The sequence below is a fragment of the Panthera tigris genome, chromosome A3 (assembly GCF_018350195.1).
Source record: "Panthera tigris isolate Pti1 chromosome A3, P.tigris_Pti1_mat1.1, whole genome shotgun sequence".
In the NCBI taxonomy this organism is placed as follows: Eukaryota; Metazoa; Chordata; class Mammalia; order Carnivora; family Felidae; genus Panthera; species Panthera tigris.
This window is the reverse complement of record NC_056662.1, coordinates 24011132-24028391: the sequence shown is the minus strand read 5'-3', so window position 1 is coordinate 24028391 and position 17260 is coordinate 24011132. Positions and strand designations below refer to the sequence as shown.

Genomic DNA, 17260 nt, shown 5'->3' with positions numbered 1-17260 from the left:
CCTCAACTGCCAGTTTCCATTTCCTCACCTCAAAATCAGGATAAGATCACCTTTCTCTTCACTCCAGGCCACTCAGAGTGGTAATAATGACAACCAGTGTTTCCCGAGACTCTTAAGTGCCAGGCCCCAGGCAAGAGGCTTTACTTGCATGATCTTGCTTAAAGTGCCAAACAGTCCTCAGGAGGCGGGCACTGTGATTATACTTCATCAGCAGAGCTGCTCTCTGAGTCCGAGAACCAGTCACAGCTGGCTAGTGGTGGGGAAGCTGGGGTGTGAGCCCAGGCATGTGACCCCAGAGCTCCAAGTATATCAGGGTACATTCCTGGTTTCTTCAGGACACTTGCAAGGACCACCAGGACATTTAGGGCTTCTGAGCCCTTACCCTGGAGGTAGACCCATTTGATCTTGGGCCTCTCTCTCCACCTCACAATAAAGCAGAGGCATTAGATCCACTTGAGATCACATGCTGAAGCGTTCACCGTGTGCGGAGCCCAGCCCAGGGCAGGTGCCCAGGAGCATCGGGGCTGTTACCGTGGAGGGGCAGCACTGGGCCTCCTGGCCACCCGTGGCTTCCCCTCCCCAGGGATGCCCTGTTCACCATCCAGTGGAATATCCGCGCCTTCAATGCCGTCAAGAATTGGTCATGGATGAAGCTCTTTTTCAAGATGAAGCCATTGCTGCGCTCAGCGCAGGCCGAGGAAGAGCTGGCGGCCCTTCGGGCGGAGCTTCGGGGGCTGCGAGGGGCACTGGCTACTGCGGAGGCCAAGCGCCAGGAGCTGGAGGAGACACATGTCAGTGTCACCCAGGAGAAGAATGACCTGGCCCTGCAGCTCCAGGCAGTGAGTAGGGGAGGAGAAGGGAGATGGAGGGTTTCCATTGGTGACCTATGCCCCTGGCACTCCAGAAAACCCCAGGCTGCTTTGAGGAAACACAGCCAGACCCCTGGTCAGGGTGGACATGGTGCGTCATACGGGTGCTCAGGATCTGGATCTTTCTTCCGAGTCTCAAACATGCCATGAGATGAGAGACTGTGGGCTCACTGTCCCCTATCAGAGTCAGTCTGTTCCCGTGTCCTGATGCTCCTGCCCCATGCTACCTTGGCCTCCTGCTAAAGCTGCAGTGGAGCCCCATCTCCTTGGCCCTCCTTCATTCCTGTCCCTGACACAGACCCATGCTCCCTTCTCTGGTTAAGGGCCATGGAAACCCAGGGTACATTACGTACCCAGGCACGTAACAGTAATGGCCAGAGGGCAGGGATCAAGGGTCTGGAAACTTCCCAAGTCCACTGAGTCATTCCTTCCTTCAGCAAACACTATGAGTATCACCTGTGTGCCAGGCCCCACGGTCGCTCTGAGGACACGTTGGTGGGAAGTCAGGCCTGTGGTCACAGAACTCACCTGCTAGTGGGCAAGCAGGGGTGAGGAGCTGGTGAGGCGGGAGAGAATACCCAAGCCAATCACGGCACAGCTGCCTGTCCCCTTGGAAGGCCATAGCCCAGAGCTCTCTGAGAGCCCTTGTTTGGGCTTCTCACTCTGGGTTGCCCCAGCCTGTCTGACGTTCCCCTCTTGATGGTGCTGCTTCTACCCCTGCCCATCCCTTTCCCTGAGCCCCCAGCCCAGCACACCTGAGCCCCTTTGGGGCCAAGAGCAGGTCATAGGCATTCCTTGGTCCCCAGCTGAGCGTGGGTGTCACACGTTTGCATGGAACTTTTTTTCCAGGGCCTGGCCTCGTGTCCCTCGGCTGGTTTGCCTGGCCATGGCTCTGTCCCATTCCCCATGTCCCTCTCCAGGAGCAGGAAAACTTGGCAGATGCTGAGGAGCGCTGCCACTTGCTGATCAAGTCCAAGGTGCAGCTCGAGGCAAAGGTGAAGGAGCTGAGTGAGCGGCTGGAAGATGAGGAGGAGGTGAATGCCGACCTGGCCGCCCGCCGGCGCAAGCTGGAGGATGAGTGCACAGAGCTCAAGAAGGACATCGACGACCTGGAGCTGACACTGGCCAAGGCCGAGAAGGAGAAGCAAGCCACGGAGAACAAGGTATGGTCTGGGCCAGGTGGGGGGAAAGGCTCCGAGCCAGGGGGCTGGCCGTGGGGCCAGGCAGCTGCTGCTCTCCCTGCGGGCTCTGTGACGCCCCTGCTGGGTGGCCCAGGGCAGGTCACTTCCTCTCTGTGGGCTCCCATTTCCTCCTGTCAGGTGGGGTTAATAGCAGCACTTCCCTCATTAGGTTGAGGATTCAGTGTGTGACCACCTTTTGCTTGCACTCAGCACAGGGCTTAGCGCACAGCAGGTGCTCAGCAAATGCCAGTATTTTGTCATCCATCCTGGCTGGTAAGGCCCGTGAGGGCAGGAAGCCCCTTTCCCGGCTCTGCATCCCCTGGGTGCCTCTGGATCCCTTCTGCCCCTGACCCCCTAGCACAGCCCCACGTGGTTCACAGGGCCGGGAATACTGACTCATTATACAGGAGGGAAAGAGGGCTCACTCAGGTGCTCACAGGGGAAACCAGGACTGTCTGGAACACCCGTTATACTGAAAGCAGCTGGCATCTACTACTAATTGAGGCTCAGAGTGAAACGACTTGCCCAAGACCCCCCCTAGTTGGAAGGGGCGGTTGCTGTGACCTGGCATGGTGGCTCCTTGCACCAGAGTGTGGGAGGGGCATCCTCACGGTGACCCTGGCCCTGGCACAGGTGAAGAACCTGACAGAGGAGATGGCGGCACTGGACGAGTCGGTGGCCCGGCTGACCAAGGAAAAGAAGGCATTGCAGGAGGCCCACCAGCAGGCCCTGGGTGACCTACAGGCCGAGGAGGACCGCGTGAGCGCACTGGCCAAGGCCAAGCTCCGGCTGGAGCAGCAAGTGGAAGATGTGAGTCCTGGTCACAGCAGGGGCCTGTGTGGTGGCGCTGGGACAGCGGGGCTCACGCCTGGGGGCTGATCATGCCTACCCCTCCTGCGCCATAGCTGGAGTGCTCCCTGGAGCAAGAGAAGAAGCTGCGCATGGACACGGAGCGCGCAAAGCGCAAGCTTGAGGGTGACCTGAAGCTGACGCAGGAGTCGGTGACGGATGCTGCCCAGGACAAGCAGGAGCTGGAGGAGAAGCTCAAGAAGTAGGCATGGGCTGGGCGGTGGCAGACCGGCAGGCGGCCTCCTGAGCCTATACCCCGGTTCTCCCTCTGGACCCTCCAGTCAGTTCTGCTTCACTGCAGGCGTTGAATGTGTAGGGTTGAGATGGGAGTCACTCGGGTGCAGGTGGTCGTGTCCTGCCTTCCTTGCCCCCAGCGGTCCCAGCCAGGCTCTGGTGGGGGGTGGTTTGAGAGGGAACACAGGGATGAGGTCGCTGAGGGCTTGGTGCCTCAGGTGGGGAGGAGGGAGACTGGAGGACCAAGGGACTCTAGGCAGTTGATGGAAGTGAGGACTTGCGCTGGCTCACCGCCCCCTCCACCTCCAGGAAGGACTCTGAGTTGAGTCAGCTGACCCTGCGGGTGGAGGATGAGCAGCTCCTTGGGGCACAGCTACAGAAGAAGATCAAGGAACTGCAGGTGTGTGGGGCACGGGGTGGGGAGTGCGGGAAGGGCCAGGGCCAGAGGCACGCAGAGGTGACTGCTGCCGTCTGCCTGTCCCCAGGCTCGGGCGGAGGAGCTGGAAGAGGAGCTGGAAGCGGAGCGTGCAGCCCGGGCCCGCGTGGAGAAGCAGCGAGCCGAGGCAGCCCGGGAGCTGGAGGAGCTGAGCGAGCGGCTGGAGGAGGCCGGCGGGGCGTCCGCAGGGCAGCGTGAGGGCTGCCGCAAGCGCGAGGCCGAGCTGGGCCGGTTGCGGCGGGAGCTGGAGGAGGCGGCACTGCGGCACGAGGCCACGGTGGCTGCCCTGCGACGCAAGCAGGCTGAGAGCGCGGCCGAACTGGGCGAGCAAGTGGACAGTCTGCAGCGGGTGCGGCAGAAGCTAGAAAAGGAAAAAAGCGAGCTCCGCATGGAGGTGGATGATCTGGGCGCCAATGTTGAGACTCTGGCCCGTGGCAAGGTGTCTGCCTCCTTCCTGAGTCTAGCATTCTGACTGAGCTCTGATCCCATGCCCATCTAGACTCTAAACTGATCCTGACTCCAGCACTGACCCTACCCCTGACCCTGTACCTGATCCTGACCCCTGACCTATTTATCAGTCATCCATCCCCAACCCCACACTGGTCCTGACCTCAAACCCTGATTCCTAACTCTGGGCCCTGACTCCAGGTCATTTTTGACCCAGCATCTAATTCTAACCTCTCAGTCCTTGACCTCTGTCCTGACTGGTCCTGTCCCGAATCCCGGCACCCAACCTTGACCCCTGACCTTTGTACCACCTAATCCTGACAGCTGACTTATGAGCACTGTCTGCAACTGACTTCAGACTCTAGTATCCTAACCTCATCCTGGCCCTCTCACTTCTGACACCCATCTTTAAAAAAAAAATTTTTTTTAACATTTATTTTTGAGACAGAGACAGAGCATGAACGGGGGAGGGCCAGAGAGAGAGGGAGACACAGAATCTGAAACAGGCTCCAGGCTCTGAGCTGTCAGCACAGAGCCCGATGCGGGGCTCGAATTCACAGACCGCAAGATCATGACCTGAGCCGAAGTCGGACGCTTAACCGACTGAGCCACCCAGGTTCCCCCAGACACCCATCTTTTAAAGCCAAGGTCCAGCAGTAGAATCTCTGACCCTGAACTTGGGGCTCTGCTTTCCCTTTGATTCCCGGGCCCATGTCTAGCCTTCTAGTTCCCAGTCCAGGGGTCCTGGCCCTGATTGGCAGCTCCAGACACTGCCTTGTGATTCACAAACTTGTTCTGACTCCTGACCCTGGATCCCAGGCCAGTGCCGAGAAGCTGTGCCGGACCTATGAGGATCAGCTGAGTGAGGCCAAGATCAAGGTGGAAGAGCTGCAGCGGCAGCTAGCAGATGCGAGCAATCAGCGTGGGCGGCTGCAGACTGAGAGTGGTGAGGCCGGGGGCTTGGCTGGGCCACCCTGGGGCCTTGGCGCTGCCCCTCACCCGCCTGACCTGCCACTCACCCTCGGCCCCGCAGGGGAGCTGAGCCGCCTGCTAGAGGAGAAGGAGTCTCTGATTAGCCAGCTGAGCCGGGGGAAGGCCTCGGCCACCCAGAGCCTGGAAGAACTGCGGAGGCAGCTGGAAGAGGAGAGCAAGGTGGGCCGGCCACCTGCTGCTACAGGGCTGGCAGGGTGGGCCCTGGGGCCACCAGCCCGGCCCAATACTGAGGTCACTGAGGTCCTTGCAGGCCAAGAGCGCGCTGGCCCATGCTGTGCAGGCTTTGCGGCATGATTGTGACCTCTTGCGGGAGCAGCACGAGGAGGAGGCGGAGGCCCAGGCTGAGCTACAGCGGCTGCTGTCCAAAGCCAATGCTGAGGTGGCCCAGTGGCGGAGCAAGTATGAGGCAGACGCCATCCAGAGGACGGAGGAGCTGGAGGAGGCCAAGTGAGCGCCTTAGCAGCCTGGCCATCACCATGAAGGGGTGATGCCTGAGCCTCTGAGCTTTCAGGGGGTGAGGGGGGAATACGGGGACCTTACTGCCAGATTCCCTTGACTATGCGGTCGATACTATCCGCTCCCTTGGCCTAGAAAGAAGCTGGCACTGCGGCTGCAGGAGGCAGAGGAGGGAGTGGAGGCTGCTCATGCCAAGTGCTCATCACTGGAGAAGGCCAAGCTACGACTGCAGACAGAGTCAGAGGACGTGACCCTGGAGCTGGAGCGGGCCACCTCGGCGGCTGCAGCACTGGACAAGAAGCAGCGGCACTTGGAGCGGGCGCTGGAGGAACGGCGGCGGCAGGAGGAGGAGACACAGCGTGAGCTGGAGGCTGCCCAGAGGGAGGCCCGTGGCCTGGGCACTGAGCTCTTCCGGCTGCGCCACAGCCACGAGGAGGCGCTCGAGGCTCTGGAGACGCTCAAGCGGGAGAATAAGAACCTGCAGGGTATGATCTGCTGTGGGGTTACTGAGGGTGCCCTGCTCGGGCCACCTGGGATCAGGGGTGAATGAGGTGCCCTGTTCATTCTGCAGAGGAAATCAGTGACCTCACAGACCAGGTCAGCCTCAGCGGGAAGAGCATCCAGGAGCTGGAGAAAGCCAAAAAGGCTCTGGAAGGGGAGAAGAGTGAGCTTCAGGCCGCACTGGAGGAGGCTGAGGTCAGGGACTGGCCACAGGGGCAGGGTGGGCACTGACCTGCTGCTTCCCTGGCCTCCCCTCTCCTGCAATGCACGCTCACAGCCCCCATGCCCATGCTCCAGGGAGCCCTGGAGCTGGAGGAGACCAAGACTCTGAGGATCCAGCTGGAGCTCTCCCAGGTCAAGGCTGAGGTGGACCGGAAAGTGGCTGAGAAGGATGAAGAGTGCACTAACTTGAGGTAGGGCGGCCAGAGCCGACCCTGTCCTCTGCCACCCCAGGATCCACTCCTCCTCTTGAGGCTAACACCCCTCCTGTCCCCACTGAGGGCAGGAGAAAAGCAGACAGGCAGTGTGGGCTAGGCCCCTCTGTGTGCACAGGCACCTTGTTTGCCCCTCCCCTGGGCCTCTCTCAAGATCAGGACTATTGGTCTAGAGGCCAACTTTGGAGGCTAAAGGACGTGTTCAGGGTTATACAGTGCAGGCAAGAGCCAGGGTTCAGCCATGTCTGTCTGCTGTGGAGCCTCACTCTTGTCCGTGAACTTGTTCTGAGGGTGACAGGCAGTCCCAAGGGGCTAGAGATCAGGGAAGGACAAGTCGCTTATTCCCACAATGGGTTCACGTCTACAGCATTCCTTGGCGTAAGAGCAGGTCTAGTGCCTGTGCCCACCCCTTTCTCCTAGGCCACAACCCCCACTCTCCTCCCTCCTCCCCACAGGCGCAACCACCAGCGGGCAGTGGAGTCCCTGCAGGCCTCCCTAGATGCGGAGACTCGGGCCCGCAATGAGGCACTGCGGCTCAAGAAGAAGATGGAAGGTGACCTCAACGACCTGGAGCTGCAGCTGGGCCACGCCACCCGCCAGGCCATGGAGGCGCAGGCAGCCACACGGCTCCTGCAGGCCCAGCTCAAGGAGGAGCAGGCCGGGCGGGACGAGGAACAGCGGCTGGTGGCCGAGCTCCGGGAGCAGGCCCAGGCCCTGGAGCGGCGGGCCGTGCTGCTGGCCACAGAGCTGGAAGAGCTGCGGGCCGCGCTGGAGCAGGGCGAACGCAGCCGACGCCTGGCGGAACAGGAGCTGCTGGAGGCTACTGAGCGCCTTAACCTCCTGCACTCGCAGGTGGGGCCGGGAGGGCGCGGGGATGCTGGCGGCGTGGGCCTGCCGGCCGGCTCTGAGACTCCGCATCCCCACAGAACACGGGCCTCCTGAACCAGAAGAAGAAGCTAGAGGTGGACCTGACCCAGCTGAGTGGCGAGGTGGAGGAGGCTGCCCAGGAGAGGCGGGAAGCCGAGGAGAAGGCCAAAAAGGCCATCACCGATGTGAGGCTGGGCTGTGGCCGTGGGGGCGCCTGGAGCTGAGACCAAAGGGACTTTCCCCTCCTGACCAGGCTCCCCCCCACCCCATCCACTAACAGGCGGCCATGATGGCCGAGGAGCTGAAGAAGGAGCAGGACACGAGCGCACACCTGGAACGGATGAAGAAGACGCTGGAGCAGACAGTGCGGGAGCTGCAGGCCCGGCTTGAGGAGGCTGAGCAAGCTGCCCTCCGCGGCGGGAAGAAGCAGGTGCAGAAGCTGGAGGCCAAGGTGCGTGCGGCCCTCCCAGGCCGGGGCAGGGGACGAGGGGGCAGCCTGAGGATGGGCTCTGGGCAGCAGGCCCATCCCTGGCTACTCGCAGGTGCGGGAGCTGGAGGCTGAGCTCGACGCGGAGCAGAAGAAGCACGCTGAGGCCCTCAAAGGGGTGCGGAAGCACGAGCGCCGGGTCAAGGAGCTCGTGTACCAGGTGTGTGACTAGGTCCGCCACGAGGCGGGTGGGGGTGGGGTGGCCGGAACTGGCCCAGTCTGGGCAAGATCTAAATCGCCTTTGCCTGCCCAGGCTGAGGAGGACAGGAAGAACCTGGCTCGCATGCAGGACCTGGTGGACAAGCTGCAGAGCAAGGTCAAGAGCTACAAACGCCAGTGTGAGGAGGCGGTGAGTGCACTGGGGTCTGGGCAGCTGGAACTTGGGAACAACTTCAGCGCCAGTTCCAGGCTCCTCAGCCAGAGATGATGACAGTGAGCAGTCCACTCCCTCTCTCGGCCCTGTATTGCCCATGTTGGCTTTGTGTGCAGGCAAGCTGCCCTGAAAGGGCAGTGATCTAGCTCAGTGACCCCACTGTCCCAGTGGGAAGAGCGATCATTTCCTACCAGCTTTAGCTAGAGACAGGACCCAGCTGTCCCTGAAGGGACCCCATGTGCTTTCCCTTCTGCGTGCCTCTGGAAGGACTGCCTTACCCCCCCTTCTTCCTGCCAGGGGCACTGGTGATAGAGAAGGTAGAGGAGCAGTTGACCGGAAGCCAGGCCCCTCTGGGGAATGGGACGGGACCAGACTGACTACCTATCTCAGTTACAAAGGGTGACCAGGAAGGCCCTTTGTGTCCCCAGGAACAGCAGGCCAGTACTAACCTGGCCAAGTACCGCAAGGCCCAGCATGAGTTGGATGATGCGGAGGAACGGGCAGACATGGCAGAAACCCAGGCTAACAAGCTGCGGGCACGGACCCGAGATGCCCTGGGACCCAAGGTGAGAGACTGCCATGGGGCACCCCTTGCCCTCTGCATGGGGGAGGGAGGATGGGAGGGTGAAGCTCACTCAGCTACTCCTGTCCCCATAGCACAAGGAGTGACCCCTGAGCTCTGAAGACGATGCCTGCTGTGTGTCGTCTCCTGCTGCACCCCGAATAAATGCCATGTCTGCGGCTCCAGCTACTTGCCTTCTCCTTTTTTGAGGTTCAGGAGAGCAAAGGAACACACAGTCCCTGGACAAAAGTCAGGTCCACAACAGTCATTTAAAATAAAGTTCTTTAATAGTCTCCATTTAATTGGTTTATTTGTTGTTAATAAATTGGCAACACAAGGAGGGGCCAAGGGTGTGCTCCTAGCCAGGCTCCTGTGTGTGTGGGCTCAGGCAGGAGACGCTGCCTTGGGGCAGGGCACAGCCACCCGGTGCCCCAAGGGATGGAAGAAAAGGGTCCCCACTTCTAGGGAAACCCCCTGGGATGAACACAGCGGCCAGTGAGCAAACAGAACCAGAGTCGCTAAAGGAAAACAAGGGAGGGAGGGATAGATAGGCAAGGGTGGGGGAAGGCAGCGTCCTCTGGTAGCCCCCACCCCTGCCCGCGGGGGCTCAGAAGCCTTTGCCTGGGTCCAAAGGCCAGAGCAAGCTTGGCTCACAGATTGGAGGAGGGTGCCCGTATCTCCCTCCCCACCCCGGGACTGACAGCCAAGAGACAGGGCAAGAGCTCAGACAGAGCTATTTTTTAAAGTTCCTTTACCTCTCTCTGGGTGGGCTGGGGCCCCAGGGTTCTGAAGGAAGGGTGGGCATAGTATCCCTGTCCTTATCATGGGGGTCTTGAGGGAACTGAGGTTCCCCAGTGACCTGGGGCCCTCAGACCCAAGGGCTTCTAGATGCTCCCTCCCCATAAGCTTGTACCTGAAGACCTGGGGCAGACAGAGTTATCGGGGAGGCAGGGAAAGGGAGTGACCAGGCAGGGTGTGTGGCACATGTACCCACGCTCACCCACACTGGCCCTGGCCCGGCAGCCTCCCGAGGCCTGGCCCAAGGTCACTCCTCGGTGAAGTCCCTGTCTATGTCCATGTAGGGCTCCTCAATGTAGCTGACGAGGGCAGAGGGTGACTGGCGGTCTGGGTTCAACAGGATGGACACGGTCTCTTTCCAGTATGAGAAGCTGATGCAGGAGCTCTGGGCAAAGAGAGAGGGGCTAGGCTAGGACGCCTGGAGGACCCAGGCCGAACCAGGCACCCCGTGGGGAGGGCTGGCAAGGCGACAGAGAGCTACCACACAGCCCAGGCAGAGACCACACCCTCAAGACGGCCCATGGCCTACCCACTGGCAGGTTGGGGTGGGGCGGAGGGGCACTCACATTCTCCAGGCAGGTGCTGTCCTTGTCCTTGTGCAGGTAATGCTGCTGCCAGAAGCGCAGCAGGTTGTGGAAGTTGTTGAGTAGGAAGCCGGGGTACTTCTTGCTGTGTTCCATTCGCTGCAGCAGCCGCAGGTACAGGGGCAGCCGCTCTTTCCGCCGGGCCAGCATCAGGATCACCAGGCTGGTATTGAGGCAGCTGACGTTCTCCTGCGAGGCGCCAGGCGTGCCATGTTAGGTGCATGCAGGTAGCCCCAGTGGCCCCTGGTGGATCTGGGGTGCCACTGGGCAGGGAGGAGGGTGTCTCATGCCACGCACTGAGCTGCCCCTGCACAACCCTGAGAGGATAGGGCATGGCGGGCGGGGGGGGGGGGGGGGGGGGGGTCATCGTCAGTGGTCTAGAGTCCACTCCTCCTCCAGAATCAGTTCAGGCATCACTTCTTCTTGGGAGCTCTGGTTCCCGGAGCTTCCATCCCCAGGATGGGGCAGGGTGCCCGCATTAGGTGCAGCTACCTCACTTTCTAACTTCTGCTCAGCACCGAGCTGGAAGGGTCTCGGGCTGGTTCACTGTGCAGCCCCAGCCCAGTGCCCTGCCTCGGTAAATGTGTGCTAACTGAAGGAACAAAGAACCACCTCTGAGGGGTTGAGCATTAACCCCATTTTAGAAAAGAGGAGTGTGAAGCTTAGGGAAGGGGAAGCTGCAGTTACTTAGTGAGGGAGTGGGAAGTCACATCAAGTCCAATTCCAAAGCCTGCACAGCAGGAGGAGCTCGGAGAGCACTGAACAGGGAGTCAAGAACTCCTTGCCAATCCTGACCCATCTGTGACTTCAGAGACCTCTTCCCTCCTCAGGCCCCATCTGTAAAATGGCACACCGGTCCCTCATTGGAAAAAGTCCTCAGAATAGCTGGCGGGGTTTCCTAGGAACCAACAGACGGATCAAGACACATGTCTAGGGCAAAGATGGGACAGATCAACCCCTGGGCTCTGGGATGAGGGAAACTATTTCCAATCTCCCTTCCCCTCCTGCATGTCTGCAGGACCTCTCACCTGGGTCAATGTCTGCACGTGGATGATGTTGATGAGGCGGAAGAGGAAGGACATCTGTGTGGGCACCTGGGATATGTAGGCAAGCAGGCGGCACTCGGACAGGACCTCAGCAACTGGGGACAGAGGGGCAGAGGTATGACAGCAGGCTCGGAAGTTGGTCTGTGGCTCAGGCCCAGGGACCTGCCCCTCAGGTTTGTAGCCAGGCCCCAATGGGGTCCTGACTTTGGAGATGGGAGCCCCCGCCATGAAAGCAACACAGGAAAGGCCGGATGCAGCAGGAACAAATGTCCAGCTGTGCTGCCACCCAGGCTGAGTCTGCATTCTCATTACACCCCCACCCAGGAGTTTACCACCACCTTTCCCTCAGTCCCTTGCGGGGTCCTCCTCTCTGAGGCCTCCCTCCCTCAGGCTTCACCGTCTCGATCCCTCTATTCCCAGGCGATTCCAGGCAAGAGAGGAAGGGTGTTCAGTTTTCTGCATTCCATTTGCACGACAGTTTCTTTACTTTTATTAAAATCTACATGTTCATTAAAGGAAGCACGGACGATAGAGAAAAGTCAAAGCGCCAAGAAAATCTCCCAGAGAGCCATAACCTGGACCCCAGCCATGTGGGCATTTGGCGCAGCTACTCCTTGCTAGATGCTGGGTGTCTGACACCACTGTGGCCACACTGGGCCGATTCACCCTGGCACCGTGGCTTTTCCTTACCTTTCATGTCCACCTGATTTTCGAACCGGTCCAGCGACAGCGTGACGCAGCGCACCAGCATGTTGGAGTCCACCAGAGAGCTGTTGATCTGCTTCAGGAACACCTGGAACTGCAGCAGAGGCCCAGCTCAGGCGGGTGGTGGTAGCTCCCACTGAAGGTGGCCGCTGGCCGCACAGGGCCCCCATCCACCCAGGCCCAGCTGTGTCTCATAAGACTGAGGCCCAGACGAGCTGGGTGGCCAGCCCCCCAACAGGAGCTCGAGCCAGGGCTGACGGCAAGCCCAGTGTTTTCTACACTGGTGATGGGCGCTGGACTCCCCTCATGTTCACTTCAACTAGTTTGCACTGGGTTTCTATCAAACACACCCCGTGAGGCTCACACACTGGGCCCGATCCTGCCCTTCTGGGGCTCATTGTGTCACCCACCTGCATCAGAGCCATTTTCACAGCCCACCTGCTCCCACCCTCACCCCTGCCCACAAGTAGCTGAGACGGTCACCCCTATATACCCAGGGTCCACCACAGAACCAGCACAGTGCAGAGGTGAATGGCCATTCGCTGAAGCCGGCCCACTGACTCCCCAGTATTCTCCAATTTCAAACCAGCACCCAAAGACTGGGAAGGACCAGGGCTCCAAGATAACTTCTGAATGATGCAGCAAACCCCATGGAGCCTGGGTTTAGTCTTACCTTTGCATCAGTGTTGATATATTTATTAAATCTCTTGAATGCATCAACATTGAACTTCATCAATTCCCCCAGAAGGTCAAAGTAACTCTGGAGCACATCCCTCGACTTGCACTCGCTGTCCACGATGCAGTACAGGATGTGCTGGGGTGGGAGAGGACAGGATGAAGGCAGGAAGGTGGCTGAGCCCTGGGGCCGAGAAGCAGATGTGGCTGCCGCCCCCAGGCTGTGCTCAACCGAGCTGCCCACTGTCTGCCTCCCACCAGGGCCTGGCACATAGCTCAGACCACATGACATTTGCTTTGAGTTAAGCATCCACGTCAGTTGATGGAACTCGTTTCCCTGTCTAGATTCTCATCTGAGGATGCTGGGCACTCCAAGGGCAGGGCCAGGCATTACACACACCACCAGGAGGCTGGGGGTGGGTTGAGGTGTGCAGTCATGACCTCTTGCTTGCCCAGGGCTCTCCAGCCGGCAGGCGAGGGGAGCCGTCTCCAGAAGTAACAATGGCCACTGCCTGAGCACTGAGGCCATTCAAGTAAATGAAGCACAGGATTTAAGGGCACAGGACACATTTTGACCCCATGGTTTGTCTTTATATTTATGAATAAGAAAGTTTATACCAAAATCGATGAATTTTCATCAGGAACAAAAGCCAGTTTAACTCTTACAATAGAGTTTTCTACAACAGTTAAACTGTTTCCATTTTTCATTTGCATTTTCCTGAAGTTATGCTGATTTAGATCAATTCCTTATGGATTTTACAACAATTCATGGGTCAGTTTCTTGTTTGTATCTTTTTTTTTTTTTTTTTTTTAAACCAATGATATCTCTGGCCACTTTGTTCCCTGCCTCTTGTAAATTTTGCTTTTTCTGCAGACCACTTTACAATAAAGGAGAATTGACTTTTGGTCAACAGCAAAATATCCTCAGGGTCAAAAGGCCTTGCTGGGTAACTACAGACTCCTACTCTCTTCCATGGCCACCCCCCAGATCCCTCAATCATCTGTTAAGCACCTAAGGAACCCACACTTGGAAACTCAGGGGAAGTCCCAGGACAACTGCACTGGCATTTCAAAATAGAGATTTGGTCTGCTCCTGACCAGCTGTCTAAGTCTCACGAAGGAGAGCAATGCATGGGGGTAGGGGGAGAACGGGACACCCAACACCCTGGCTCCTCCAGGCTATTACCTCCAGAAGGCCTCGCTTCAGCAGGAACATCTGGTCTGCATAGGAGGTGGTCCCTCGGAGGAAACTCTCCACAGCCCGGGCTTGCCAAAACCTGCGACCCAAATGTTGACCCCTGGCCCAGGTGGCTAAGGCTGCCCTCTTCTGGCCCATATTCCATTCACCAAGGGGGCTGGGAGATGTTTGCTGTCTTGCTTTATTCGACATTCACTGAACATCTACTAGGCGTCAGGCCTCATACTAGGCACTGGGGACATAGCAATAGTCCTTATCCTCATGGAGCTGACAGCTCAGTGGGGAACTGTCGTCTATTTGGTTCTGTCTGGAAGAAGCTGTGTCTCAGAGAAGATGGATCCAGGATTAGAGGGCTGGCTACAGTAAGTCACATACGAAAATACACTCTAGCTTTGCCCCTTCAGAAGAATAGAAGGACAATGGAAAGTGGTGCTGAGAGTGCATGAGGGAACCTGACAGATCTGTACAGATGGGCCACTGAGCTCACTTCTGATGGGCTGTCGTAGAGAAGAAGTGGCCCTGAGGGTGGGGGGTAGAGCTGGGATCAATGAGGGGAAGACTGGACAAGGCAGGCTGAGTTGACAGGGGGCACATGTGGGCACGAACCTATTGGTAGATCACACCCAGCCCTGACCAATGCCTCCCTTACCCGCTACTTCTGTCCACAGCCTTCACAACTCATCTTAGATGAGCCAGAGGAGCTCTGGGGAGCCCTCCCTGTCCACACCCACCCCCCCTCAGCCCCCAGCTGGATAAGGAGCTTTCCTTTGTTCCCAAGCCCCTGGGGCAGGTCCTGGCTCTATTTCTTTCCACACTGCACTCCAACAGGTTTCTCTACACGCCTGTTTCCCACAACCCAGGGAACTCCACGGGCAGGGACTGCAGCTATTTCCTACCATCTGTCCAGCGCCAGCACAGAGTAGGTGCTTGGTGAATGCTTGGTTAGTCCCTAAAATATACTGCTGGGATGCAGCAGAAGCTCATGCACACCTGTGGAGTCAGACCCCCTCCCCCCCAGACTAGTCGGATATCCACAGCAGAAGCTGGTAGTCACATGAGGTATTTCTAACCACTCGAGAGAAACACTTGGCTCCTGGACCCTTCAGGAGTGGCAGGTGCCTGTCCCCAGACCTACCTGAATGATGATTCGGCTGGCTCCTTCTTCATGACCTGCAGCAGACGAGTTAATAAGCCCCTCTTCCCATCACACACCAAACTCCTGAAACAAAACAGGTACATCAGTGGCAGACGTGAGGCTGACAGGGCCAAGTTCCACTTGGCCAAGGGGCTGCTATCTTGGGGCCCTGGGGTTGGGTCTCCCTGCTGGTTTAGGTGGGTGAAAAAACCTGGGACATTTCCAAACCTGCAGAATGCCCCCCAGCTCCATCTGTGTCCAGAGGACTCCAAGGACTCCTGCAGTCTTAGAACTGAAGAGCCAAGTGTACCCACACCACATCTCAGGCCAGCTTTCCCTTCCCAGACTCACTGGCAAGTGATCAGAGGCCAGAAAAACCCAGAGTCAGTGCTCAGAACCGCTGGAGGGCTGTTTACACCAAAGCGAGTTTGAAATGCCAGGACAGAGTCTACCAGATGGGGCAAAGTCTGTGCCAACAGGGTGAGAGAGGGAGTACCCTGGCCCCCACGTTCAGCTCCGCTGGCTTTGGACAAGTCCCTGTGCCTCTGAGCCTCAGCTTGCTGGTCTAGGAAGCAAGATGTTTGATGAGGAAATGACTTGGGCTGCATCATGGGGAACAGATGGCCAAGCAGGCAGGGATTCTGAGCCCTTAAACTCCCTCTTCAAATAGAACAGCTCTACTTTTATTCCCTCCAGACATTATGGACTATGCACGATTTTATTTGAACAGATTTCTCTTGCTTTAAAAAAAAAAAAAAATAGAGCCTGGGAATTATGACTTCTGTTGCTGGTTATAGTCCTCCCTGCCCTGACCCTCAGGAACCTGTGACCTCCCTGCTGGTCAGAAGGTGGCACGAGCATAATCCAGCTAATGGGACTTATCACAGGGCAAGAAGCATGTCAGCAAAGGTGAGTGACAAAGGAGTGGGCAGAACACATGTGACTTTTGGCAGATGACCTCTCCAAACCCCTGCTCCCCACTCTGTAAAGTGGAGATGATGATGGCACCTCCCTCCCATGGCTGCTGTGCGGCCCCAGTGAGGTAATGCAGGGGACATGAGGACAGTGCATGACACCCAGGAGCCCTCAGGACATCGGAGCTACATGTGAAAGAGAAAGGATAAGTACCAGACCTGTGGGCACTCATCTGTGAACCCGGGGGCACGCAGGCAGCCAGGGCAGGCTGTGGGCCAGAGCTGCATGCCACCCACCTGTCAGTGTTGAGGACGGCTTCCACCTCAGGGATGTTGGCCTTGAGAGAGATGGCACTGAGTTCGTTCAGCTCCTGGTTATTGAGCAGCAGGTACTTGTTCCTGCAACAAATGGATTGGAAGGGGTAAAGGACAGGCACCAGGCTAGTTCCCTTCTTGCCCAGTTCCTGTGGTGAGAGCCAGAGAATCTTCCAGGTGCCCTCCCCTGCCATCACTTGCTCCTGAGGCAGCAGAAGGGCACAGGCGAAGGGAGTCTCCCTGGCTCCCGCCCCTGCCCCTTTGCCTGCCACAGTCACTAACAAGGCCCATTCCCTCAGCATTTCCAGGCCTTTTGTTTGCCACTGAACATTTTTTTTTTTAATGTCTCTTTGAGAAAGAGAGAGAGAACAAGCATGCCTGCACACAAGTGGGGGATGGGTAGAGAGAGAGGGAGAAAGAGGATCCCAGGCAGGCTCTGCACTATCAGCAGAGAGCCCGATATGGGGCTCGAACTCACAAACGTCAAGATCATGACCTGAGCTGAAGTCGGACTGAGCTACCCAGGCGCCCCACCACTGAACATTTCCTTTTGCTTTCTCAAAGGCACATCCAACTTGGTGATGTCCAAATCAAACTCAGCATTTTGCTTCTCAAACCTGGCTCTATTCTGGCATTCCCACAGGGGCCTGAGGCAGCTGAGACACTCCCTCCTGCGCCCTTCATCTTTAGGCCTGGCATCACCCAAGCCACGTGGACAGAAGCAGCTTCCTAAATGGTCTCCCCCAGGAACTGATTCAACACACAGCACCCAGAGAGATCTTTAGAAAATGGGACTCTGACCAGGTTACTCTACTGTCAAAAACACCCCCACAATTTCACAAGGTTTAGACTATATAAAATCTAAGCCCAAGAATTTGACTGACAAGGTCCTGTGGCTGAGCCACCAACCACTTTCACAGCCTATGGGCCAAGCACCTCTTCTTTACATCGTTCGCCACACTGGCCTTCTTGAACACACGGTGCTCCACCCTGCAGGAGATTCTGCACACACCATTACTTCCGGAACAGACCCTCACTCTTCCTTTTCACCCAATTTACCACTACCGACCCTTCAGGTTTCAGCTGACAAGTTGCTTCTGCAGGGAAGAGCTCCCGACTACCCTCTGGCCAGTTCAGGGCCCCATCAAATGTTCTCTTACAGAAGCATGCTCCCTCCCTCTGAATACCACCTCCATCCGTC

General features: G+C 57.9%; 2 protein-coding genes across 5 annotated transcripts in view; one reads left to right on the top strand and one right to left on the bottom strand.

Annotated features, from left to right (window-relative positions):
• MYH7B (myosin heavy chain 7B) overlaps positions 1-8982 on the top strand; it is a 44868-nt gene extending 35886 nt beyond the window's left edge. The window contains exons 28-46 of the mRNA XM_042980545.1: positions 584-839; positions 1790-2032; positions 2684-2860; positions 2956-3101; positions 3443-3533; positions 3619-4008; positions 4836-4962; positions 5050-5168; positions 5260-5456; positions 5601-5950; positions 6037-6161; positions 6264-6379; positions 6856-7252; positions 7327-7452; positions 7548-7718; positions 7810-7914; positions 8008-8103; positions 8556-8693; positions 8785-8982. Coding sequence (XP_042836479.1) covers positions 584-839; positions 1790-2032; positions 2684-2860; positions 2956-3101; positions 3443-3533; positions 3619-4008; positions 4836-4962; positions 5050-5168; positions 5260-5456; positions 5601-5950; positions 6037-6161; positions 6264-6379; positions 6856-7252; positions 7327-7452; positions 7548-7718; positions 7810-7914; positions 8008-8103; positions 8556-8693; positions 8785-8796 — 3382 coding nt within the window. The 3' untranslated portion in view covers positions 8797-8982. The remainder of the gene's footprint in view (positions 1-583; positions 840-1789; positions 2033-2683; positions 2861-2955; positions 3102-3442; positions 3534-3618; positions 4009-4835; positions 4963-5049; positions 5169-5259; positions 5457-5600; positions 5951-6036; positions 6162-6263; positions 6380-6855; positions 7253-7326; positions 7453-7547; positions 7719-7809; positions 7915-8007; positions 8104-8555; positions 8694-8784) is intronic.
• LOC102965540 (transient receptor potential cation channel subfamily C member 4 associated protein) overlaps positions 8958-17260 on the bottom strand; it is a 68813-nt gene continuing 60510 nt past the window's right edge. For 2 of the 4 annotated variants that reach the window (XM_042980537.1, XM_042980540.1), the window contains exons 12-19: positions 16042-16143; positions 14831-14914; positions 13684-13774; positions 12496-12636; positions 11808-11916; positions 11100-11212; positions 10054-10260; positions 8958-9872 (exon numbers count right to left, since the gene is read on the bottom strand). In XM_042980537.1, coding sequence (XP_042836471.1) covers positions 9735-9872; positions 10054-10260; positions 11100-11212; positions 11808-11916; positions 12496-12636; positions 13684-13774; positions 14831-14914; positions 16042-16143 — 985 coding nt within the window. In that variant the 3' untranslated portion in view covers positions 8958-9734. The remainder of the gene's footprint in view (positions 9873-10053; positions 10261-11099; positions 11213-11807; positions 11917-12495; positions 12637-13683; positions 13775-14830; positions 14915-16041; positions 16144-17260) is intronic. The other 2 variants (XR_006215508.1, XM_042980538.1) reach the window with 2 other exon arrangements.